The sequence below is a fragment of the Callithrix jacchus genome, chromosome 22 (genome assembly GCF_049354715.1).
Source record: "Callithrix jacchus isolate 240 chromosome 22, calJac240_pri, whole genome shotgun sequence".
NCBI classification, from domain to species: domain Eukaryota; kingdom Metazoa; phylum Chordata; class Mammalia; order Primates; family Cebidae; genus Callithrix; species Callithrix jacchus.
In genome coordinates this window covers 10,899,606-10,926,440 of record NC_133523.1, presented here as the reverse complement: position 1 = coordinate 10,926,440, position 26,835 = coordinate 10,899,606, and the positions used below count along the sequence as shown (strand labels likewise).

The 26,835-nt window shown below is 44.9% G+C and overlaps 2 protein-coding genes and 1 pseudogene across 3 annotated transcripts in view; 1 reads left to right on the top strand and 2 right to left on the bottom strand.

The window, feature by feature from the left end:
• Positions 1–26,835, bottom strand: part of LOC144576525 (uncharacterized) — a 55,122-nt gene that overhangs the window by 17,982 nt on the left and 10,305 nt on the right. The window contains exons 1-3 of one of the 2 annotated variants that reach the window (XM_078360663.1): positions 14,837–15,266; positions 9,405–9,493; positions 4,991–5,160 (exon numbers count right to left, since the gene is read on the bottom strand). In XM_078360663.1, coding sequence (XP_078216789.1) covers positions 4,991–5,160; positions 9,405–9,493; positions 14,837–14,843 — 266 coding nt within the window. In that variant the 5' untranslated portion in view covers positions 14,844–15,266. Of the gene's footprint in view, positions 1–4,990; positions 5,161–9,404; positions 9,494–14,836; positions 15,267–26,835 lie in introns of those variants that run through there. The other variant, XR_013531072.1, reaches the window with a different exon arrangement.
• Positions 962–2,827, bottom strand: LOC128928106 (polyadenylate-binding protein 1 pseudogene; annotated as a pseudogene).
• LOC103789773 (uncharacterized) lies at positions 4,982–26,683 on the top strand. The gene is given in 6 exon segments (XM_017967322.4): positions 4,982–5,177; positions 22,871–22,997; positions 23,222–23,282; positions 24,761–25,097; positions 25,099–26,477; positions 26,479–26,683. Coding segments are annotated over 6 exon segments (2,013 nt in total). The 5' UTR covers positions 4,982–5,174; the 3' UTR covers positions 26,585–26,683.

Genomic DNA, 26,835 nt, shown 5'->3' with positions numbered 1-26,835 from the left:
TGAGGTGGGAGGATTGCTTGAACCCAGGAGGTGGAGGTTGCAGTGAGCTGAGATCACACTAGTGCACTCCAGCCTGGATGACAGAGTGAGACCTTGTCTCCAAAAAAAAAATTGAAGTAAAAATTAAGCTACTGAAAAGAAAACATGCTGTATAATATTTGTTGACTCTGAATGACCCCATTGGCCTAGCTATGTTCCAATTTATACTCAGTTTTCCATAAGCGAAACAGCAATTGCTCAGTTACCTTTGCAGGAGGAAAAAGTATCAGTGGAAGGAAGTACTAATGTACTTGGCAGAACATTACCAGAGAGAAGCAGCAGAGAACAAAGTGTTTTGTTTTGTTTTGTTTTTTTGAGACAGTCTCACTGTTGTTGCCCAGGCTGGATGGCAGTGGTGCAATCTCAGCTCACTGCAGCCTCCACCTTCCAGGTTCAAGCGATTCTCCTGCCTCACCCTCCCGAGTAGCTGGGATTACAGGTGGGCACCACCATGCTCAACTAATTTTTATATTTTTAGTAGACATGGAGTTTTGCCATGTTGGCCATCCTGGTCTTGAACTCCTGACCTCAAGTGATCCACCTGCCTTGGCCTCCTAAAGTGCTGTGATTACAGGTGTGAGCCACCACACACCTGGGCCTCGGAGTGGATATTTCTTTTTTTTTTTTCTTTTTTCTTTTTTTGAGACGGAGTTTCGTTGTTGTTACCCAGACTGGAGTGCAATGGCACAATCTCGGCTCACTGCAACCTCCGCCTTCTGGGTTCAAGCAATTCTCCTATTCTTCTGCCTCAGCCTCCTGAATAGCTGGGATTACAGGCACGCACCACCATGCCCAGCTAATTTTTGTATTTTTAGTAGAGACGGGGTTTCACCTTGTTGACCAGGATGGTCTCGATCTCTTGACCTCATGATCCACCCACCTCGGCCTCCCAAAGTGCTGGGATTATAGGCATGAGCCACCGCACCCGGCCCAGAGTGGATAGTTCTTTAGATAACATATTGCTGTACTTAGTCAACATGGCTGAGGAAACAGTGCTGTCAATTAAATCAATAGGGCAAGACTTTTCCACTTGAAGGAACAATTAATAAACCTTCAACCAATTGTCCTTTTCGAGTCATTTACTGTCTTACGTGAATTCCAACATAATTGCTTCCAGCAGCTAAAATTATGATTCCATATCTGAAGTCACCTTTGCAAAAAGTATAACTAGGTCTGCTTTCTCTCAGCGTGGCCCCAATGTGCCTAGCCATGTTCCCATCTTTGGAGTTTTCCATAGGGAAAATAATTGCTTAGCCACATTTGGAGGAGGAAAAAGTGGCAGTGGAAGTGGTAAGGTGCCTGGCAGGACTTCACTAGAGAGAAGCAGAGTGGGAACTTCTTTGGATCACATATTGCTATACTCAGTGTCCACAGCTTAGGAAATAGTGCTTTTAGTTCGATCAATAAGGAGTGGCACTTCTTTTTTTTTTCACTGTTTAAGGAATTTTCATTAAAGCAAGAATTTTATAATCCAAATTACATTTCCTTGCTCAGTTTTCAATTCTGTTACTGAAAACAGAACTGACATTTTGAGCTATTCCACAGTAAAGAATTACAAAATTAAAGAAAGGAATGCTTTAAATTTTTGTACTTTGCTGAAAATTCTTTTTCCCAGTGTCTATAAAACATTAATTTGTTTTTATATTTTACTATTTTTTTTTGTTTTTAAATCAATAAGTAATCTAGGGCTTATTGATTTTACTATTTTTTTTTTGTTTTAAATCAATAAGTAATAAGGTTTGCTAGACCTGGCATTTGCTCCGTACAAATTATTTATTTTATATTTTGCAATTTTTTTCCCCATAATATTTAAGTTTTTCGATGTTTAGATATTTTTCTTTGGTGAAGCACAAGTTTCTTTTCGTGGTCCCTGATCAATTATAAAGTTGGAACACCGGTGGCACTGTTAGCAGCTTTCTGGGCAGCCTCTTTAGCTTGGTGGGCCTGTAGTACAGCTACAGCTTCATCAACCTTAGAACGGAGTGACTCTGGAGACTCAAGCATATGAAGAAGTTCTGAATTATCCATCTCCAACAACATACCAGTGATTTTACCAGCAAGAGAAGGGTGCATGGCTTGAATAAGAGCAAACAGCCGTTCACCCAACATTTGCTTTTGCTCTTGAGGAGGGGCAGATGCCAACATGGAAGCAGTCAAAGGTTCTTGACCTTGTACATGCACAGCAGGCTGTTGCATTGTAACTGTGGCTGTGCATTAAGATGTTGCTGAGGACTGTGAACTCCCGCAGCATATTTATACTGTGAAGCGGTGCGGACAGCAGGAGTAGCTGCAGCAGCTGCAGCTGTAGGACATGGACCCATTGTCTGTGTTGATGTGTTAGCAACACGCTGTGTTGACATGACTTGTGGAACCTGTGAAGAAGCTGGTCTCATAGTACTAAATGGTGGTCTGGGAGCAGCTGGGCGGATAGCACCGGGCATACTTTGGAATGGATGAGGTCTGGCACCCTGAGCAGTCCAGCGAGGACTTGGTCTTAGTTGAGCAATTTGACTAGGAGGATAGTATGCAGCACGGTTCTGAGTCTGTGGGAGAGCTAGGAGCGTCACGTCTACGTGATGGAGCACTTAGTAAATCCTTCAACCAATTATCCTGCTCCACTGATTTAGTTGCTGTATATGAATTCCCACATAATTGCTACCAGGAGCTAAAATTATGATTCCACATCTAAAAACCCCTTTGCAAGAATTGTAACAGTGAGAAAATTATGACTGAAAGAGAATCTAAGAGACCCCATTTTGCCTTTAGCCTCCAAGATACCCTTGTTCATTCCTGGGCATAGGTCTTAGTAACATGGGGAGGTGTTTAGTTCAGCTTTAAAACAAAAGTGATAACTGCCGCTTCCCAAAACAAATTGTCTGCTTGCTTGGTTCCGAACCAGACTGCCTTTATAAAACTAACAAAGTGCCTGGCGAGGTGGCTCACGCCTATAATCCCAGCACTTTGGGAGGCAGTGGCGGGTGGATCATGAGGTCAGGAGTTAAAAACCAGCCTGATCAACATGGTGAAACCCTGTCTCTACTAAAAATACAAAAATTAGCTGGGCGTGGTGGCAGGCACCTGTAATCTTAGCTAGTCAGGAGGCTGGGGCAGGAGAATCACTTGAACCCAGGAAGTGGAGGTTGCAGTGAGCTGAGATCACACCATTGCACTCCAGCCTGGGCAACAAGAGGAAGACTCCATCTCAGGGGGGAAAAAAAAAAACAAAAAACACCTAACAAATAGCCACATATGAGAAATTATGGTTTAGGAAATATGCAGCCAGAGGACACAAGATTCCTAACCTTCCCACTTGTTCCTGTGGGTAATATTATTGTTCTGAGACCTAAGATTGGTATTTGAGGTATTATTGAGACCCTTCATTCTGTTGGATTAGCTGGCATCACACAGACCAATAAACTGGCTCACTTGCTCCTGTAGTCCCTAGCCAAGAACTGACTCCATGCAGGAAGACAGCTTAGACTCCCTATGATATTATCCTATTCAAAACCAATCAGCATTCCCCATTTTCCAGCCTCTTGCTCACCAAATTATCTTTAAAAACCCTAGCCTCCCAATTTGTAGGGAGGCAGAATTGAGTAAAAATAAAACTGTGGTCTTTCATGTAGCCGGCTCTATGTATATTAAACTCTATTGCAATTGCCTATAGTTTTGTTCTGTTTTTTTTTTTTTTTTTTTTCTAAGACAGGGTCTCATTCTGACACCCAGGCTGGTGTAATCACAGCTCACTGTGGCCTCGACCTTCCAGGGCTCAGGCAATCCTCTCAGCTCAGTCTTCCAAATAGCTGAGACTATTAGCATGCACCACCACACCAGGCTATTTTTTTTTGAGAAGGAGTCTCACTTTGTAGCCCGGCTGGAGTGCAACGGTGCTATCTCGGCTCACTGCAACCTGCACCTCCCGGGTTGAAGCGATTCTCCTGTCTCAGCCTCCCAAGCACACCGCCACACTCGGCTAATTTTTTGTATTTTTAGTAGAGACGGGGTTTCACCATGTTTGCCAGGCTGGTCTTGATCTCTTGAGCTGAGGCAATCCACCCACCTCGGCCTCCCAAAGTACTAGGATTACAGGCGAGAGCCACCTCTCCTGCCCTGCTAGGCTAATTTTTGTATCTTTTGTAGAGATGGGGTTTTGCTATGTTGCCTAGGCTATTCTCAAGTTCCTGAGCTCAAGCAATCTGCCTGCCTTGGCTTCTCAAAGTGGTAGGGTTATAGGCATTAGCTACAAGCCGGACAAGAAAATATTTCAACAGTACCCTATAGCAGGGGTCCCCAACCCCGGCTATGCCTCCCGTCAGAGCAACAGAGGCATTAGTGTGTCATAAGAGCCCGAACCCTATTGTGAGCTCCGCATGCGAGGGATCTAGGTTGGGCTTTCCTTACGATAATCAAATGTCTGATGATCTAAGGTGGAACAGTTTCATTCTGAAACCATCTGCCCCCTAGAAAAATTGTCTTCCAAAGAAACCGGTCTCTGGTGCTAAAAAGGTTAGAGACCCCGCTGGGCGCGGTGGCTCACGCCTGTAATCCCAGCACTTTGGAAGACCGAGGCGGGTGGATCACGAGGCCAAGAGATCGAGACCATCCTGGTCAACAAGGTGAAACCCCGTCTCTACTAAAAATTAGCTGGGCATGGTGGTGCACCCCTGTAATCCCAGCTACTCAGGAGGCTGAGGCAGGAGAATTGCCTGAACCCAGGAGGCAGAGGTTGCGGTGAGCCGAGATCGCACCATTGCACTCCAGCCTGGGTAACAAGAGCGAAACTCCGTCCCAAAAAAAAAGGTTAGAGACCTCGGGCTTAAAGAATCTGTCGCTGGATCCGGTCACAACAGTTCTGCAAAACCCCGTTACCAAGGGCTTCTGCTGTCACTCAGGGCTGACGGGGCGGGGCCGGGTACTTCATCCAATCAGGGCTGCTGGGGCAGGGCCTTACCAACTGTCCATCGGGGAGTGAGGAGGCTCCGCTTTTTTCACTCCCTGGCTCCGGGCGGCGCTCTGAGGTTGGGAGTCCGGCTTTCCCCTCCCAGAGGCTCCACGTGCCTCTGCCATAGCTTCTGTCACTCTGTCGCCTATGCTGAGACTTGCACTGGTTGTGGGAGCCACCTGAAAGGCAAGAAATGGTAAGCGTGCGGGCCAGGGGTCTGGAGACGGGGGAGGGGCTGGTTGGAACCCGACGGAACCGGCTGTGGCAGGGCCCCCCGCGGCGACTCAGGGGTCTGGGACCCGAGTCCCCTTGGCACGGCTCAGCCCTCGGTCCCCAGGGCGTCCTGTTCCGCCCCTGCGCGGCGACTGCGACCCGGTCCGCGGAGCTCTGCGCCCGCTGCCCCGAGTCTCCCCAGATTGTACGGGGACCACCGGGGGGTCATGGTGGGATCCTGCCTCGGATGTGGGGTTTGTGTAGGAGGAGCAATAGGCTGTGGGGTCCCCAGTACCTCCTTTCTCTTGTTAAAAATTAAACTGAGACAGGCCGGGCGCGGTGGCTCACGCCTATAATCCCAGCACTTTGGGAGGCCGAGGCAGGTGGATCACGAGGTCAAGAGATCGAGACCATCCTGCTCAACAAGGTGAAACCCCGTCTCTACTAAAAATACAAAAATTAGCTGGGCATGGTGGTGCGCGCCTGTAGTCCCAGCTACTCAGGAGGCTGAGGCAGGAGAATTGCTTGAACCCAGGAGGCGGAGGTTGCGGTGAGCCGAGATCGCGCCATTGCACTCCAGTCTGGGTAACAACAGCGAAACTCCGTCTCAAAAAAAAAAAAAAAATTAATTAAACAGACATGTTAACAAGTAGTTTTGCTTCTCAGAATACGGTTTTAAAAAATATATTAATAGAGAGTTCCTTTGAGAGTCCTGAATAATAAACACCCAGTCATTGTAATTTGTAATAACAGATTACTCGAAATTAACAGAAAAAGCTAAACTGTGTAAAATAACTTAAAGTTTATTCATCTGGGCACGGTGGCTCATATCTGTAATCCCAGCACTTTGGGAGGCTGAGGCGGGCGGAACACGAGGTCAGGTGTTCAAGACTAGCCTGACCAACATAGTGAAACCCCGTCTCTACTAAAAATACAAAAATTAGCCGGGCATGGTGACGGGCACCTGTAATCTTAGCTACTCAGGAGGCTGAGGCAGAAGAATTGCTTGAACCCGGGAGGCAGAGGTTGTGTGAGCCTAGATTGGGCCACTGCACTCCAGCCTAGGTGACAGAGCTGAATAGGGGAGACTTCAGCTGAGGAAAACACAGCCCCAGAAAGCCTGGAGTAAGTGGTTAGGACGTGGCTATGACGTGGCTATTCCTGTCTCTCATTTCAGAGACAGGAATTGCAGGGAAAATCATGAATCTACGCCTGGAAGGTGTAAGTTCCTTTGGTGGAAAGGGCAGGACTTGTGGAAGAGGGATTAGGAGGTACAGGTGGTAGAGGGATTCTGTAGGTGTACGTTGGTTGAGAGTGTGAAGCTTTGTCTAAAATTTCAAGGTGGTAGGAAGGAATGCTTAAGTGAAGCGCCCGGCCACAAATTTTATATTCTGTTTCTGAACATTTCACAGGAGGGGAAAGCCAAGAATCACCACCAGATACTTCACTGAAATAAACCTTTGTCTCCTTTTATCTTTCCTAGGCACAGACACGTTAGCAGCATTTCTTGATTCTGAGGTTCCCCCTTGCAGATTTTACAAGGTTATGTGACAAATGACTCCTGTCCTCTGGATGCTCTCAGACTATGAGGGGAGAAAACTATTTTTAAGGACTGGTAAATCCACTCCAAACAAAATGTAGCAATAACCTGTGAATGAAAACTGGCCAGGTGCAGTGGCTCACGCCTACAATCCCAGCACTTTGGGAGGCTAAGGTGGGTGGATCACTTGAGGCCAGGAGTTTGAGACCAGCCTGGCCAACATGGTGAAACCTGGCTCTACTAGAAATACAAAAGAAATTAGCCAGATGTGGTGGCACACACCTGTAGTCCCGGCTCCTCTGGAGGCTGAGGCACAAGAATTGCTTGAACTTGGGAGGTGGATTCTGCAGTGAGCAGAGATCACACCACTGTACTCCAGCCTGGGCAACTGAGCAAGACTCTGCCTCAAGAAAAAAGAAAAAAAACAAACAGAAAATGCACTTGGGGCACATGGAGGCACAGTGCAGTGTTGTTGGAAAATAGTTATTCAGCGCTTTCAGTGAGCAGGATGGGCACAGAGAAATGTCCCATGTGATAGGATGGCCTGTGCTGACACTGGAGTCACACATCACTGTGTTCCAGTCAGCACTGCCCTCTGTAGGTTTCTCTTTGTGGGTTTGTCTTTTTGTAAAGAATTGTTCACTTATTGCAGTTTCAGTTTTTTATTAATTGAAAATTGCATTTTTTCACTAGAGCTTACAATGTTAGAAAATTTTATGCACAGGCTAGAAGGAGGTAGATTTCAGAAAAAAAGATGGCTAGTCACAGTGGCTCATGCCTGTAATCCCAACACTTTGGGAGGCTAAGGAACTTAGGGAGTTCAAGACCAACCTGGCCAACAGGGTGAAATCTTGTTGTGGGACTTCCAATGGAGTTACAGGGACTAATTTTAGGAATGCTACTGGAGAAAAACAGGGAAAGTTTACTATTATAACTGGAGAAAAATGAAATAATTTCCACAAGAAAGTATGGTAGATATATAGATTGGTGAAATACAGAGAGTACCCAAAATAACATTTCTTCTCCTTTGCAGGATGGAGGACTTCTTTCTTCTTCTTCTTTTTTTTTTTTTTTTTTTTTGAGAAAGAGTCTCACTTTGTTGCCCAGGCTGGAGTGCAGTGGCATGACCTAGGCTCACAGCCTTCGCCTCCTCGGTTGGTGATTCTATTTTTTGAGACAGAGTCTCACTCTGTTGCCCAGGTTGGAGTACAGTGGCGCGATCTTGGCTCCCTGAAACCTCTACCTCCTTGGTCCAAGTGATTCTCGTGCCTCAGCCTCCCAAGTAGCTGGGAATACAGGTGCCTGCCATCATATCCAGCTAATTTTGTTTTGTTTTTAGTAGAGAAGGGGTTTTACCATGTTGGCTAGGCTGATCTTGAACTCCTGACCTCAGGTGATCTGCCTGCATTGGCACCCTGAAGTGCTGCTATTACAGGTGTGAGCCACTGCACCCAGCTGAGACAGTGTTGTTCTTTTACCCATGCAGAAGTGCACTGGCACAAACACAGCTCACTGTAACCTTGACTTCCTGAGCTCAAGTGATTCTCCGTGTCAGACTCCTGAGTAGCTGAGACTCCTTGGATACACCACTATGCAGGGCTGATTTTTATTATTTTTATTTTTTTTTCTGCCCTAGCCCCATGTTGATTTTTTCTTTTTTTTTTGAGATGAGTCTCCCTGTGTCGCCTAGGCTGGAGTGCAGTGGCGCAATCTTGGCTCACTGCAATGTCTGCCTCCTGGGTTCAAGCCATTCTGCTTCAGCCTCCTGAGGAGCTGGGATTACAGGTGCCCACCATGCCTGGCTAATTTTTGTATTTTTAGGAGAGACAGGGTTTCACCATGATACCCAGGAGGGGAGGGCTGATTTTTTTTAGAGATAGGTTCTCACTGTGCTATCCAGGCTGGTCTTGGATGCCTGCACTCAAGTGACCCTTCTACCTTGGTCTCCCACAGTGCTTGGATTACCAGCAGGAGCTACTTTACCCAACCCAGATGCAGTACTTTTATTGTTTAGCATTTTTTCACAGAGAAAGGGATTCCTCTTTAAAAATATTTACATATTGGCCGGGCGCGGTGGCTCTCTCTTATAATCCCAGCACTTTGGGAGGCTGAGGCGGGTGGATCACAAGGTCTAGAGATCGAGACCATCCTGGTCAACATGGTGAAACCCCATCTCTACTAAAAATACAAAAATTAGCTGGGCATGGTGGTGCACGCCTGTAGTCCTAGCTACTCGGGAGGCTGAGGCAGGAGAATTGCCTGAACCCAGAAGGCGAAGGTTGCGGTGAGCCGAGATTGCGCCATTGCACTCCAGCCTGGGTAACAAGAACGAAACTCCGTCTCAAAAAAAAAAAAGATAATGGGATTATTTTTTAAAAAATTACATATTGGCTGGGCACGGTGGCTCATACCTGTAATCCTAGCACTTTGGGAGGACAAGGCAGGCGGATCACCTGAGGTCAGGAGTTTGAGAACAGCCTTGACCAATGTGGAGAAACCTTATCTCTACTAAAAATACAAAATAAGCTGGGCAGGAGAATCACTTGAACCCAGGAGGCAGAGGTTGTGGTGAGCCGAGATTGTGCCATTGCACTCCAGCCTGGGCAACAAGACTGGAACTCTGTCTCAAAAAAACAATCAGTCAATTAATCAATATATATATATACTTACATTTTGTTTGTGAAGCATCAGAAGAAAGGAAAGGATAACCATGGGCCACTCCACTGAAAAATCCTTTGTGCTTCTACTGTTTATCTGACCTGAAAACAGAGATCTTATCAGAATGTTTCTTGGCTTATGGTTCCCCTCAGGCAACAAACATTATGGAATGATGTGTCCTCAGTGCGCCCTCTTATCTTTTCCTGGTCCTGGGTTTCAGAACTAGGGCTGGCCCAGTATGCCTACACTACCATGTCTTTGGGAGGATCTAGTGTGCATTAGCTGACTGGTAACTCCTCACAGAGGACCACACAAGACAGGGAAATGGGGCCTCCCCACGAAGCAGCTCAATGCCCTGATTGGGAGGAGACTCCTGCTATATTCTTCATCTAGATAGCCAACTTCTTGGGGTGCTCAGCTTTTCTCCCCCAACCTCAGTTTTCTTTTCTTTTTGAGACGGAGTCTTGCTCTGTCATCCAGGCTGCAGTGCAGTGGCACTGTCTCGGCTTACTGCAACCTCCGTCTCCTGGGTTCAAGCGATTCTCCTGCTTCAGCCTCCTGAGTAGCTGGGATTACAGTTGCTTGCCACCATACCTGGCTAGTTTTTGTATTTTTAGTAGAGCTGGGGTTTCACCATCTTGGCCAAGCTGGTCTTGAACTCCTGACCTTGTGATCTACCTGCCTCTGCCTCCCAAAGTGCTGGGATTACAGATGTGAACCACCATGCCCCGCCTTTTTTTTTTTTTTTTCTTTGAGATGGAGTTTTTGCTCTTGTTACCCAGGCTGGAATGCAATGGCACGATCTCAGCTCACCACAACCTCTGCCTCCTGGGTTCAGGCAATTCTCCTGCCTCAGCCTCCTGAGTAGCTGGGATTACAGGTGCGCGCCACCATGCCCAGCTAATTTTTTGTGTTTTAAGTAGAGACGGGGTTTCACCATGTTGACCAGGATGGTCTCGATCTCTTGACCTCGTGATCCACCTGCCTCGGCCTCCCAAAGTGCTGGGATTACAGGCTTGAGCCACCGTGCCGGCTTTTTTGTCGTTGTTGTTGTTAATCAGTGAGAGCTTGTTATGTTGCTCAGGTTGGCCTTGAACTCATGGCCTCGCCTCCTCAAGTGCCAGGACAACTGGCTGGAGCCACCGCGGCCCCCTTTTTTGTTTTTGAGACAAAGTTTAGCTCTGCTGCCCAGGCTGGAGTGCAATGGTTCGATCTTGGCTCACTGCAGCCTCTGCCTCCCAGGTTCAAGTGATTCACCTGCCTCAGCCTCCCAAGTAGCTGGGACTATAGGTACCCACCACCAGACCTGGCTAATTTTCATATTTTTAGTAGAGACAAGGTTTCGCCATGTTGGGCAGGCTGGTCTTGAACTCCTGTCCTAGGTGATCCACCTGTCTCGGTCTCCCAAAGTGCTAGAATTACAGGCATGACCCATCACACCTGGCCTAAATTGCATTTTTCTTTTTCTTTGAGATGGGAGTCTCACTCAGATGCCCAGACTGGAGTGTAGTGGTACAATCTGGGCTCACTGCAATCTCCGCCTCCTGGGTTCAAGCAGTTCTCTGTCTCAGCCTCCCAAGTAGGTGGGACTGTAGGCACCTACCACCATGCCTGGCTAATTTTTATATTTTCAGTAGAGATGGGGTTTCACCATCCTGGCCAAGCTGGTCTTGAACTCCTGACCTCGTGATACACCTGCCTCGGCCTCCCAGAGTGCTGAAACCCACCGTGCCTTGCTCTAAATTGCAGTTTTCACTAGTGCTAGGATTATAGGCATGAGCCACCATGCCTGACGTAAATTGCATGTTTCATTAGAGCCAACTCCAGCAATGAATTATGTTTCAGTGTGTGTGTCAGGTGAGACACAGAGGAGACAACACAGTAAAACCTGTTAGATAAGTGCGTTACTCACTAATCCCAGAGAGATGAGGGCAGCACACCTTGTGGGGGAACATTCAGGATGCACATTGAATCAAAGGTGGGGAGTAAGACAGGCAGAGACCTTTATGCCAAAGTATTCCTTGGGATCCAGGACATTGCCCAAGGAGGTTTCCTTTGGGTGTTGTTTTGGTGGCTTTAGAGCAAGCAGGTGCTAGTTCTGTGATGTCATGTTGTGTGATTAAGAGGTGATCCCTGCAGCCTGTCTGTGACATCCATATGGCATGTAGAGGTCAGTGGGGTGAGTCAAGTTGGTTGTATCTAGTTAACACATGGGGTGGTGGTGACCAGAAGGCGGTCTTGTAAGTCACATATGTGGGTTGAACACATGGAGGAACTGGAAGGAAGTGAAGAACTACAAACTTTTCTAAGGCTGAGTAAGTATTTCCTCTGTTCTCAAAAAGTATCCTCTGTAATGAAAATGTATGCTAACGCAACATGTAATTATTATAAGAACTCATAAAGGCCAGGCACTGTGGCTCATGCCTGTAACCCCAGCTCTTAGGGAGGCAGAGTCGGGAGGATAGCTTCAGCCCAGGAGTTTGAGACCTGCCTGGGCAATATAGTGAGAGCCCGTTCTCCACAAAAAGGAAAAAAACGAGAGAGAGAGAGAGAGAGAGAGAGAGAGAGAGAGAGAGAGAGAGAGAGAGAGAGAGGGAGGAACTCATTATAATAGGCAATTCTACAATTAATTCATTATTGCAGATGGAGACGCGTAGTGATTGGTAGATGACTGATTATTCTGCTGTATATAACCATTTGTTCCTGCTACTTCTGTTAAGTGTTCACCACTTGTATCATTGCTGGCAATACTTCTAACTTCATGGTTTCACCATTTTCAGAATTTGCCATTTTTCATTGATGTATTTTTCATTTTGAATTTTTGTGGGTTCATTGTAGGAGTGTGTGTGTGTATATGTGTGTGTGTGACATAATATATATATATGTGTGTGTGTATATATATATGTTTTAGACAGTCTCACTCTGTCACCCAGGCTGTACTATAGTGACACGATCTTGGCTCACTGCAACCTCTGCCTCTTGGTTTCAAGTGAGTCTTTTGTCTCAGCCTCCTGAGTAGCTGGGATTACAGGCACCTGCCACCACGGCCAGCTAATTTTTGTATTTTTAGTAGAGACGGGGTTTCACCATGTTGGCCAGGATGGTCTCAATCTCATGATCCGCCTGGCTCAGCCTCCCAAAGTGCTGGATAATTTTTGTATGTTTTTAGTAGAGACAGGGTTTCACATCATGCTGGCCAGGCTGGTGTTGAACTCCTGACCTAAGGTGATCTGCCCACCTCAGCCTCCCAAAGTGCTGGGATTATAAGCATGAACCACTGTGCCTGGCCCAGGATATCTTTTGAAACAGGCATGCAATGCATAATAATCACATCAGGATAGGCTGCATGGTGGCTTATCCCTGTAATTCCAGAACTTTGGGAGGCCAAGGTGGGTGGATAATGAGGTCAGGAGTTTGAGACCAGCTTGACCAACATAGTGAAACCCCATCTCTACTAAAAATACAAAGATTAGCTGGGTATGATGGTGCACCTGTAATCCCAGCTACTAGGGAGGCTGAGGAATGAGAATTGCTCGAACTGGGACCAGGAAGCAGAGGTTGCAGTGAGCCAAGATTGTACCACTGCACTCCAGCCTGGGCTAAAGAGCAAGATTCCATCTCAAATAAATAACAAATAAAATAATAATCACATCAGGGTAAATGAGGTATCTGTCACTGCATACATTTATCATTTGTGTTACAAACAATCCAATTATACTTTTTTTTTTTTTTTTTTTTTGAGACAGAGTTTCGCTCTTGTTACCCAGGCTGGAGTGCAATGGCGCAATCTCAGCTCATGGCAACCTCCGCCTCCTGGGTTCAGGCAATTCTCCTGCCTCAGCCTCCTGAGTAGCTGGGATTACAGGCACGCTCCACCATGCCCAGCTAATTTTTAAAATATTTTTAGTAGAGACGGGGTTTCACCATGTTGACCAAGATGGTCTCGTTCTCTTGACCTCGTGATCCACCTGCCTCGGCCTCCCAAAGTGCTGTGATTACAGGCGTGAGCCACCTCACCTATATTATTTTTCACTACAGTCAATCTGTTATGCTTGTGTTCTAGGTCTTATTCATTCTTTCTATGTTTTTGTACCCATGGACCCTCTCCACTGGTCTATATTTCCATCCCTCTGTTAATATCATTTTCTCTTTTTCAGTATAGATTTCAAAGCTGTAATGTATACTGGGGATAGTACCTGTCTATCTTAGTCATCTTGGGTTTTTATATCAAATTCCCATAGACTGGGTGTCTTAAAGAATAAATATTCTGGGCAGGCAGTGGGTCACGCCTATAATTCCAGCACTTTGGGAGGCTGAGGCGGGTGGATCACCTGAGGTCGGGAGTTCCAGACCAGCCTGACCAATATAGAGAAACCCCGTCTCTACTACTAAAAATACAAAATTAGTTGGGTGTGGTGGCACATGCCTATAATCCCATCTACTCGAGAGGCTGAGGCAGTAGAATTGCTTGAATCTGGGAGGCGGAGGTGGTGGTGAGCTGAAATCACGCCATTGCACTACAGCCTGGGCAACAAGAGCGAAACTTGATCTCGAAAAAAAAAGAATAAACATTTCTGACAGTTCTGGAAGTTGTGGAGTCCGTGTTCAGAGTGCTGACAGATCAAGTGCCTGGTAAGAGCCTGCTTCCTGGTTTGCAGATGCCATCCTTTTATTTATTTCTTCATGACAGAGAGAAAGAGGAAATAAGCTATGTGTGTCTTATGAGTACTAATCCCATTCATGAGGGATCCAAACAAAACAAAAATAATAAAAACATTTTTAAAAAGAAAATAAATTGTCTGGGCGCGGTGGCTCATTCCTATAATCCCAGCACTTTGGGTAGCCGAGGTGGGTGGATCACGAGGTCAAGAGAACGAGACCATCCTGGTCAACATGGTGAAACCCTGTCTCTACTGAAAATACAAAAATTAGCTGGGCATGGTGGTGCGCGCCTATAGTCCCAGCTACTCAGGAGGCTGAGGCAGGAGAATTGCTTGAACCCAGGAGGCGGAGGTTGCAGTGAGCCGAGATCGCGCCATTGCACTCCAGTCTAGGTAACAACAGCGAAACTCCGTCTCAAAAAAAAGAAAGAAAAGAAATTGTAATACAAATTAGTTTTAATAGGCTATGTTGTCTTTTTGAAAATTATATTCAACAGGCTGTCGGTGGTATTTTCAAGGGCACTGATACTTATTTCTGTAGAGTTTCCACTCTAGAAACTAAAAATATTACATATGGACGAAACACATAAAACAATTTCAGTGAACCAGAATATTGATGGAGCCAGTATTGTGAATGATAATTATTGTTTTCTTACTTTTTTCATAGTTTCACAACCTGGGTATGTATCCTTATCAGTATATTTTATATTTACATCTTTTTATGTAGTTGATATCAGATAAACGATATTTTATATCATATTTTGTTTTTCCTTAGTAACAAACCTTCCATGGAATGGTAGTTCACTTTCTTGATTAACGGATTTTGTTTTTTACAGCAGTAGTCATTTCACCATAACGTTGAGCAGATAATCTTCCTTGGTCCTACTTTTTTTCTTAGGTCATAGTTCTTCCTGTTTTAATAATGGAGTTCCCAGGTACTGGGGAGGCTGTGGTGGGAGGATCACTTGAGCCCAGGAGATTGAAGCTGCAGTGAAATACGATCATTCCACTGCACTCCAGGCTGACTGACAGTGAGACCCTGTTTCAAAAAAACAAAATTGAAAAAAAAAGATAAGGCTGGGCGCGGTGGCTCATGCCTGTAATCCCAGCACTTTGGGAGGCCAAGGCGGGTGGATCACGAGGTCAAGAGATCGAGACCATCCTGGTCAACATGGTGAAACCCCGTCTCTACTAAAAATACAAAAATTAGCTGGGCATGGTGGCGCGTGCCTGTAGTCCCAGCTACTCGGGAGGCTGAGGCAGGAGAATTGCCTGAACCCAGAAGGCGGAGGTTACCATGAGCCGAGATCGCGCCATTGCACTCCAGTCTGGGTAACAACAGCAAAACTCTGCCTCAAAAAGAAAAAAAAAAAGATAAACAAGTATATGGTTATACCACTCTGAATGCACCTGATCTTAGCAGTTAAGCAGGTTCAGGCCAGGTTAGTATAGTTTGTAGAATTCCTGGGAATACTGCTTGCTATAGGCTTATAAAAAAAAGAAATTGCAATAATTCACCAAATAGAAGAAAAACATGCAAATCATATACCTTGTCCTGACATACGTCTCTATCACAGTGTGATGGCTGAATTGGCAGTCAATACTGCCAGGCATCCTGTGTCATCATTGCAGTTGGTGAGCTCTACCCTAGTACCCTGTCTTGGAAATAGTGCACCCACAGTCCCCTCTCTTACTAAGTTTATGGGGTAACAACAGGGAGTGGTCATCAGGAGAGAAATCTGACCTGGTGTTTTGGTTTTTTGAGTGGGAGGTATTCTGGGGACACCCTCCTTTCTCCCCACAGGGAGAGTCTGTTATCCCCTATGTATTCTAGACTTCTGAAGCAGAGTCTGCAGTCTAAGTGACTATCCTTTGTAAAGGGAGACTGTAATGAAAATGTGTTTAAAATATCAAGGAAGGCTTTATTCAGCACAATCGTAGTAGGAGTTGTGAGAACTGTAATATAGGAGAGAGATTATAGTTCTATATATTACAGTTCTCATTACACATAATAGGCTGTCTCCCTGAGTTTAATCTCCCTCCTCTATTACAGGGAAAGGATAGAACTTGGTGAGGTATCAACAGTTAGGGAAGAGAAAGTTGATGAATTATCATGAGTGGGGGAAATTGAACTTACTGGAAATACCAAGTTTGGGCGGGGGGGGGGCGGGTTCTCTGTGAACTGCCTTAAAAGGCTTTTTGCTATTACTGGGTCCTGCAGGAGAAGCTCAAAGCCTAGACAAGAAGAGGGCTGTGAGCTCAAATTTGGTCAAAGAAGGAGTCCTGGCTTGCACTTTGCGAGATCGAGGCGGGTGAATCACAAGGTCAGGAGTTGGAGACCAGCCTGGCCAACATAGTGAAACCCTGTCTCTACTAAAAATGCAAAAAATTAGCTGGGCGTAGTGATAGGCACCTGTAATCCCAGTTACTCGGGAGGCTGAGGCAGGGAGAATCACTTCAATCCGGGAGGCAGAGGTTGCAGTGAGCCAAGATCACGCCACTGGACTCCAGCCCAGGCGACAGAGTAAGACTGTCTCAAAAGAAAAAAAAAAAGGAGAGGAGAATGATCCAAGATGGCCGATCGCTAACATCCCGGGATTGCAGCTCTCAGGGAAGGCGCGAAGAACTAGAGGACGCCACACTTTCAGAAAAAGTCTGGTCGCTCATGGAGCAGAAGATCCCCCAGTGGTGGAAACACACGGGTCGCCAGCGCGACTCTCGTGGTCAGCGCAGCGGTTCCGCCGGCACCTCGACACGGCAGCGCTCGGCGCAGAGTAAACGGGACCGGTTCCCCTTCTGACCGAGGTTTGGAGCCCCGGGAAGGCAGAGTCGCCTACTACCGACACAAGAAGGAAGCCCGACAGGAGAATCCTGGGCAGAAAAGCACCATCAGTCTTAACGCCGCTGCTCTGGCCCTGGGAACTAACAACCTGGACGTCCACTCAAGAGACCTAATCTGAAAGTTGGTAATTTCAAAGACGACAGGAGGATAAATTTACAATGACGGGAAGAAACCAGCGTAAAAAAGCTGAGAATACTCAAAGTCAGAACGCCTCTCCCTCTAAAGATGATCACAGTTCCACATCAACAATGGAACAAGGCTTGATGGAGAACGAGCGCCTCCTGATGACAGAATCACTCTTCAAGGAATGGATAATAACAAACTTCGGTGAGTTAAAAGAACATGTTGTAGCCCAATGTAAAGAAACTAGGAACTTTGAAAAAAGGTTTGATGAAATCCTATTGAGAATAGACAACTTAGAGAGGAGTATGAGTGAATTAATGGAACTGAAGAATACAATACAGGAACTCCGAGAAGTATGCACAGGTTTAAACACTTGAATTGTTCAAGCAGAAGAAGGGATATCAGAGGTCAAAGTCCAATTTAATGAAATAAAACGTGAAGAAAAGATTAGAGAAAAAAGGATAAAAAGGAATGAGCAAAGTCTCCAAGAAATGTGGGACTATGTGAAAAGACCAAATTTCCGTTTGATAGGTGTACCTGAATGCGACGGAGAGAATGAATCCAAGCTGGAAAATACCCTTCAGGATATTATTCAGGAAAATTTTCCTAAACTAGCAAAGCAGGTCAACATTCAACCCCAGGTAATACAGAGACCACCACAAAGATATTCCTCAAGAAGAGCAACCCCAAGGCACATAATCGTTAGATTCACCAGGGTTGAAACGAAGGAGAGGATACTAAGGGCAGCCAGAGAGAAAGGTCAGGTTACCCACAAAGGCAAACCTATCAGACTTACAGCAGATCTCTCGGCAGAAACTCTACAGGCCAGAAGAGAGTGGGGGCCGATATTCAACATCCTCAAAGAACAGAACCTTCAGCCCAGAATTTCATATCCAGCCAAACTAAGCTTCACAACTGAAGGAAAAATAAAATCTTTTATGAACAAGCAAGAACTCAGAGATTTTATTACCACCAGGCCTGCTTTACAAGAGCTTCTGAAAGAAGCATTACACACAGAAAGACACAACCAGTATTAGCCTTTCTAAAAATACACCAAAAAGTAAAGAGCACCAACATAAAGAAGAATTTACACCAACAAATGGATAAAACAGCCAGTCAACATCAAATGGCAGTAACCCCAAATTTAAATTGACTGAATTCCCAATCCAAAGACACAGCCAAAACCCAACGGCATGTTACATCCAGACCTGTTTCACATGCAAGGATACACAAAGACTCTAAACAAAGGGATGGAGAAAGATTTACCAACCAAATGGAGAGCAAAAATAAATAATAAATAAATAAAAAGCAGGAGTTGCAATTCTTGTATCGGATAAAATAGATTTTAAAGCAACAAAGATATAGTGGTAAAAGGATCAATGCAACAAGAGCTAACGATCCTAACACCCAGATAGGAGACTTAGATTCAATGAGACAGAAAATTAATAAGGATATCAAGGACTCGAACTCAGATCCAGAACAAGTAAACTTAATAAATATTTATAGAGCTCCCCACTTCAAATACACAAAATATACATTCTTGTCAATACCACATCACACCTACCCATTAGTTTAAATGAAACATTGATTGGCCATTATTAATACCCAATTTTTTTCAAAATAAAGCAATATTTCCATTTACTCTCCCTCTTTCTTCCTCTCCTTATTTTTTTTTTTCTTTCCTTCTCTCAAAAAAAAAAGAAATCAACTTGTAAACCTCTAGATCCAGGTCGGCAATGTCTCTTTCATTGCTTGATTTCCTTTCTTCCCTTCCCTCCCTCCCTCCCTCCCTCCCTCCCTCCCTCCCTCCCTCCCTCCCTCCCTCCCCGCTTCCTCCCTTCCTTCCTTCCTCCCTACCGTCCTTATTCCCTTCCTTTCTGCCTTCCTCCCCCCCCCAAAAAAAAAAAAAAAAAAAGGAGTCCTTTAGACCTCGTAGTGGCCAGGTATGGTGGCGCGTGCCTGTAATCCCAGCTACTCAGGAGGCTGAGGCAGAAGAATTGCCTGAACCCAGGAGGCGGAGGTTGCAGTGAGCCGAGATGGCGCCACTGCACTCCAGCCTGGGTAACAAGAGCGAAACTCCATCTCAAAAAAAAAAAAAGTATTCATAAAATAATAAAATTTTAATATAGCCATTTATGGCAGTAAAAAATTTAAATACTGCAGCTGTTTCAAATGTATCATGAGAAACACATAACTGAAGACGTCCTTTCGAGAGAGAAGTGAGTGGTTTGGAATGTAGCGAGCGTGTCATTCCTAAGAGCTAAGCTACAGGATTTTTGTTTTGGGGTTTTTTTTGAAATGGAGTTTCACTATATAGTTGCCCAGGCTGGAGTGCAATGGCTCACTGCAACCTCTGCCTCCTGGGTTCAAGCAATTCTCCTGCCTCAAGTCTTCCGAGTAGCTGGGATTAAACGCATGTACCCCACCATACCCTGCTAATTTTGTATTTTTAGTAGAGACAGGGTTTCTCCATGTTGGCCAGGCTGGTCTCGAACTCCACCTCAGATGACCCACCCGCCTCGGCCTCCCAAAGTGCTGGGATTACAGGCGTGAGTCACCGCACCCAACGAATACTTTTTTTTTTTTGAGATGGAGTCTTGCTCTATCGCCCAGGCTGGAGTGCAATGGTGCGCTCTCAGTTCACGGAAACCTCTGCCTCCCGGGTTCACGGGTTTCTCTTGCCTCAGCCTTCCAAGTAGCTGGGATTACAGGTGTGTACCACCACACCTGGCTAATTTTTGTATTTTTAATTAGAGATGGGGTTTCACCATGTTGGTCAAGCTGGTCTCAAACCCCTGACCTCATGATCTGCCCACCTCAGCCTCCCAAAATGCTGGGATTACAGGCATGAGCCACTGTGCCCATCTATTTATGAATACTCTTCATGAGAGTGCTCAATAACCACCTGAAACTACACTGTAAAATACTTTCGCACATTTTCCTATTCTACTGTTGCTTTACCACGTGGTTCAATTGTAGCATCATCACGATTTCATCATATACTTGTTGATCATTTCTATGTATTGGAGAAATGTCATTCAAATACTTCTTTTCCTTTTTTTTTTTGAAATGGAGTCTTGCTCTGTTGCCCTAGCTGGAGTGCAGTGGCACAATCTTGGCTGACTGCAGCTTCTGCTGCCTAGGTTCAAGTGATTCTCCTGCCTCAGCCTTCCAAGTAGTTGGGATTACAGGCATGTGCCATCATGCCCAGCTAATTTTTGTATTTTTAGTAAAGATGGGGTTTCACCATGTTGGACAAGGCTGGTTTCAAACTCCTAACTTCAAGTGATCTGCCCACCTCAGGCTCGCAAAGTGCTAAGATTACAGGCTTGAGCCACCACGCCTGGGCTATGCCCTTCTTTTCATTAATATCAATTAGTTTTTTTACTTGGTACCATAATTTATTTTTTAAATTACTGTAAAATAATAAACTTCAGTTTTACCAGCTTAAGCCTTTTTTTTTTTTTTTTTTTTGAGACGGAGTTTCGCTTGTTACTCAGGCTGGAGTGCAATGGCGCTATCTTGGCTCACCGCAACCTCGGCTTCCTGGGTTCAAGCAATTCTTCTGCCTCAGCCTCCCAAGTAGCTGGGACTACAGGCGTGCACCACCATGCCCAGCTAATTTTTTGTATTTTTAGTAGAGACGGGGTTTCACCATGTTGACCAGGATGGTCTCGATCTCTTGACCTCGTGATCTACCCGCCTCGGCCCCGCAAAGTGCTGGGATTATAGGCGTGAGCCACTGCACCCAGCCTTTAAGCAGTTTTAAGTGTATAGTTGATAGAGTTGTACACTACATAACTTATCTAAGGTGAATTATACTGTGATTTTCTTTTTGTGACTAATTTTTTGCAATTACCACAGCATTCTGAATTTTTGTGATTGTTGTAGCATGAAACAGGATGTTATTTTATAAGATTAAATAATATTTCAATGTATATATATGCCTAGCATGTTTTCATTGTGCGTGCAGCCATCAATGGACATGTGGATTGATCCAGCTCTTTGATTTTGTGAACAGTGGTTTTCAAATACGTCTTCAAGTTTCAGTTTTCAATCTTTTTGAATTTAATATAACTAGGTCCAAAAGTGGGATGCTGGAAAATACAGTAATTGTGTTTTGTTTTTTTAGGCACTACTGTACTGTTTCCATAGAAACAGAGCACAAGGATTGCCTTTTCCGCGTTGATGGTGTCATCTGATCCACCAAAGTGTTTTGTTTTTTCTTTTTGAGAAGGAGTCTTGCTGTTGCCCTGGCTGGAGTGCAGAGGCATGATCTCGGCTCACTGCAACCTCCAACTCCTGGGTTCAAGTGATTCTCCTGCCTTAGCCTCCCAAATAGCTGGAATTACAGGTGTGCACCACCACACCTAATTTTTTTTTTTTTTTTTGAGACGGAATTTCACTGTTGTTACCCAGACTGGAGTGCAATGGCACGATCTCGGCTCATCGCAACCTCCACCTCCTGGGTTCAAGCAATTCTCCTGCCTCAGCCTCCCGAGTAGCTGGGACTACAGGCGCACACCACCATGCCCAGCTAATTTTTGTATTTTTAGTAGAGACAGGGTTTCACCTTGTTGACCAGGATGGTCTTGATGTCTTGACCTCGTGATCCACCCGTCTCGGCCTCCCAAAGTCCTGGGATTATAGGTGTGAGCCACTGCACCCGGCAACTAATTTTTATATTTTTAGTAGAAACAGTGTTTTACTATATTGTCCAGGCTGGTCACAAACTCCTGACCTCAAGTGATCCTCCTGCCTCAGCCTCTCAAAGTAGTAGGTTTGTAGGTGTAAGCCACCATGCCTGGCCACAAAAGTTTTTAAGTTTGATAAATACTTGCCTTTTTGTTGAGACTGGGTGCCGGTGTCTTGCTCTGTCTCCCAGGCTAGAGTGCAGTGGCGTAATCTTGGATCACTGCAGCCTCTGCCTCTCAGGTTCCAATGATTCTAATGCCTCAGCCTCCTGGGTAGCTGGGATTACAGGTACATGCCACCATGCTGGGCTCATTTTTGTATTTTTTATTTTTTTGAGACCAAGTCTCACTCTGTTGCCCAGGCTGGAATGCAGTGGGGTAATCTCAGCTCAGTGCAACCTCTGCCTCCTTGGTTCAAGTGATTCTTGTGCTTCAGCCTCCCGAGTAGCTGGGACTACAGGCGTGATTTTTATTTTTTTATTTTTAATAGAGATAGGGTTTCACCCTGTTGGCCAGGCTGGTCTTGAACTCCTGACCTCAGGTGATCCACTGCTGCTGGAAACAGAACAAAATTCACTTTCTAATATCAAAAGTAAAACTTTGTGAATAGGCATTTTTTTCAAGGATACACAGCCTCAGAACTGCTAATGTTAACCTTTTCGCATAGGAATTTGGAGGACTTTGTTATGGCAGGTGCTGTACTCCCGCATTACAAACAGATATTGGGGGCCAGGCAGGTGGATCACCTGAGGTTGGGAGTTCAAGACCAGCCTGATCAACATGGTGAAACCCCATCTTATAAAAAGTTAAAAATTAAAAAATAATAAATTAAAAAAACAAACATTGGGGCAGCCCAGGCAGCACACCTTTCTGGATTTACCAAAAATACATATTTTCCTGTTCTACTGTTGCTTTACGACTTGGTTGAATTGTAGCATCAGAATTACTTTATGGAATAAACTGAGTGTAGACAGAGTATGAGGTCTCATGGTCATGGAATAAGTGTTTTGAGTCCACAGCATCATGGGAACTTCTTGAGAATAGAGTATAGGCCCCATCCTCCTCTATACATGCGGGATGTTTCAGGATTCAGTGGCCTTTGAGGATGTGACTGTGTTAGTCTCACCCATCCTCCTCTATATATGTGGGATGTTTCAGGACTCAGTGGCCTTTGAGGATGTGGCTGTGACCTTCACCCAGGAGGAGTGGGCTTTGCTGGATCCTTCCCAGAAAACTCTCTATAGAGATGTGATGCAAGAAAACTTCAGGAACCTGGCCTCTGTAGGTAAGGGTGACAGTATCACTTCCCTCAGTAAATGCAAGAACAAGAATTTTTTTGTTAAATGAGTATTTTTAGCTCATGAATACTGTTGAATGATATACAGTGTGGTCAGGGAATATTTGATAAATAAAGGAAGCATGCCTGCAGTGTACCCTGAACATAGAATCAAGTAATTTTTTAATAATTTTATACTAATTCAAGATTATTTTCCTTGTTCTGTGTTGTAGGGAAAAAATGGAAAGCCCAGAACATATATGTAGAGTACAAAAATCTAAGGAGAAACCTAAGGTAATTTGCACTCACAAGACAAAGCAGTGTCTCTCTAGAAAATGTCAGAATGGGTTAGCTGTGTGTGGTGGCACCTGTAGTCCCAGCTACTCGGGAGGCTGAGGCAGGAGAATTACTTGAACCTGGGAGGCGGAGGTTGCAGTGAGCCAAGGTTACACCACTGCACTCCAGCCTGGCACCTGGTGACGGAGTGAGACTGTCTCAAAAAAAAAAAAAAATGTTAGAATGGGAGAAAATGTTAAAAACAAAAAAGGAAACAAAAGAAATAAGCCCAATTTCAATCTATTTATTCTTAGAAAATGTTATCTAAACACATACTGAAGTGTGATACAATGGCTGGACACACTGGCTCAGGCCTATAATTCAGCCCTTTGGAAGGTTCAGGCTGGAGGATCACTTGAGCCCAGGAGTTTGAGGCTATACTAAGCCATGGTGGCATTACTCCACTCTAGCCTGGGCAAGAGTGTGAGACCCTGACTCAAAAACAAATTTAAAAGAGACAGATATTTAGTATTTGTAAAATAATTTACTTTAAAATAGTATTCAGAGAGGCCAGGCATGGTGGCTCACGTCTGTAATTCCAGCACTTTGGGAGGCCGAAGAGGGAGGATCACTTGAGGTCAGGAGTTCAAGAGCAGCCTGGCCAACATGGTGAAACCCCGTCTCTACTAAAAATACAAAAATTAGCCAGGCATGGTGGTGGACACCTGTTATCCCACCTACTCAGAAGGCTGAGGCAGGAGAGTTGCTTGAACCTAGGAGGAGGAGGTTGCAGTGAGCCAAGTTTGTGCCACTGCACTCCAGCCAGGGGTGACAGACTGAGACTCCATCTCAAAAAAAAAAAAGTATTCAGAAGGCTTATATCATCTTTTTTGATAATAGATATGGCTGGGCCATCTTGTAGAGCCTGTGATCCATTCATATTCAAATAATTCACAAAGGGTAGAAAGCCTACGCTTTGCTGGACGATGTTAAAAATGGAAGTGCAGGCCAGGCACGGTGGCTGACACCTGTAATCCCAGCATTCTGGAAAGCTGAGGTGGGTGGATCACCTGAGGTCAGGAGTTCAAGAGCAGTCTGGCCCACATGGTGAAACCCTATCTCTACTAAAAATACAACAATTAATGTAATCCCAGCACTTTGGGAGGCTGAGACGGGTGGATCACCTGAGCTCGGGAGTTTGAGACCACCCCAGGCAACATGGTGAAACCTGTGTCTACTAAAATACAAAAAAATTAGCCAGGTGTGGTGGCATGTGCCGCCTGTCGTCCCAGCTACTTGGTAGGCAGAGACAGGAGAATTGCTGGAACCCGGGAGGTGAAACTTGCAGTGAGCCGAGATCACACCATTGCACTCCAGCCCGGGCAAGAGAGTGAGACTCCATCTCAAGAAAAAGAAAATGCAAGTGCAATACTTGTGAATGAATATAAAATCACTGATAAGCAAACCCATTATAATGTACTTCTCATTGTTCACAGAAATCTTATGGGAAAGAGACTCTTTGAAAGTAAAGAAGATCATCAGCATGGAGAAATTTTGACCCAGGTTCCAGATGACGTGCTGAAGAAGAAAACTACTGGAGTAAAATCATGTGAAAGCAGTGTGTGTGGGGAAGTAGGCAGTGGTCATTCATCTCTTAAAAGGCACATCAGAGATGACACTGGACACAAGGCATATGAGTATCAAGAATATGGACAGAAGCCATATAAATGTAAACACTGTAAAAAAGCCTTCAACTGTATCTCCTCTGTTCAGACTCATGAAACAGCTCATAGTAGAAGGAAACCCTATGTGTGTGAGGAATGTGGAAAAACATTTTATTTCCCATTCAACCCTTCAAAGACACAGGATAATGCACAGTGGAGATGGACCTTATAAGTGTAAATTCTGTGGGAAAGCCTTGATGTTTCTCAGTTTATATCTCATCCATAAACGAACTCACACCGGAGAGAAACCGTATGAATGTAAACAATGTGGTAAAGCCTTTAGTCATTCTGGTAGCCTTCGAATACATGAAAGAACACACACTGGGGAGAAGCCCTATGAATGCAGTGAATGTGGGAAAGCATTCCATAGTTCCACATGCCTTCATGCACATAAAATAACTCACACTGGGGAGAAGCCATATGAATGTAAACAGCGTGGCAAAGCCTTCAGCTCTTCCCATTCCTTTCAAATACATGAAAGATCTCACACTGGGGAGAAGCCATATGAATGTAAGCAATGTGGAAAAGCATTCAAGTGTCCCAGTTCTGTTTGTAGACATGAAAGAACCCACTCTAGGAAAAAACCCTATGAATGTAAACACTGTGGGAAAGTATTATCTTATCTTACAAGCTTTCAAAACCACCTGGGAATGCACACTGGAGAGATACCTCATAAATGTAAGATATGTGGGAAAGCCTTTTATTCTTCCAGTTCACTTCAAACACATGAAAAAACTCACATTGGAGAGAAACCCTATAAATGCAAGCAATGTGGTAAAGCCTTCAATTCTTCCAGTTCCTTTCAATATCATGAAAGGACTCACAATGGAGAGAAACCTTATGAATGTAAGCAATGTGGGAAAGCCTTCAGATCTGCCTCAGTCCTTCAAACGCATGGTAGGACTCACACAGGAGAGAAACCCTATGCATGTAAGGAATGTGGAAAAGGATTTAGTAATTTCTCTTTCTTTAAAATACATGAAAGGATGCACAGAGAAGAAAAGCCATATGAATGTAAGGATTATGAGAAAGCATTCAGTTTGCCCAGTATCTTTCATAGACACACAAGGACTCACACTGGAGAGAAAACTTATGATTGTAAGCAATGTGGCAGATCCTTCAGCTGTTCAAGTTCCTTTCGATATCATGCAAGGACTCACACTGGAGAGAAACCCTATGAATGTAAGCAATGTGGGAAAGCCTTCAGATCTGCCTCACACCTTCAAATGCATGGAAGGACTCACACTGGAGAGAAACCTTATGAATGTAAGCAGTGTGGGAAAGCCTTTGGATCTGCCTCACAACTTCGAATGCATGAAAGAACTCATTCTGGAGAGAAACCGTATGAATGTAAGCAATGTGGGAAAGCTTTTGGATGTGCCTCGCGACTTAAAATGCATGGAAGGACTCACACTGGAGAGAAACCATATAAATGTAAGCAATGTGGGAAAGCTTTTGGATGTCCCTCAAACCTTCGAAGGCATGGAAGGACACACTGGAGAGAAATCTGATAAATGTAAGCAATGTGGTAAAATCTTTAGATGTTCCTCACAACTTCAAGTGCATGAAAGGACTCACTTCACAGGCACCCCATAATCCCAGGCTTTAGGAGGCTGAGTTGGGAGAACTGTTTAAGCCCAGGAGTTCAAGACCAGCCTGGGCAATATATAGACTCTATTATAAAAATAAATTAATTAATTAAAAAGATCTGCAGTTGGTGGTAATGGCAGCTGAGAAATCCACGGCTGGGATACAATGGCATCTGCTGGGCAGGGCAGAGAAGTCACAGAGGGAGAATGGGTGGGCTATTGGAACAAATGGTGGTCTGGGTCCCACAGCAGCAATGA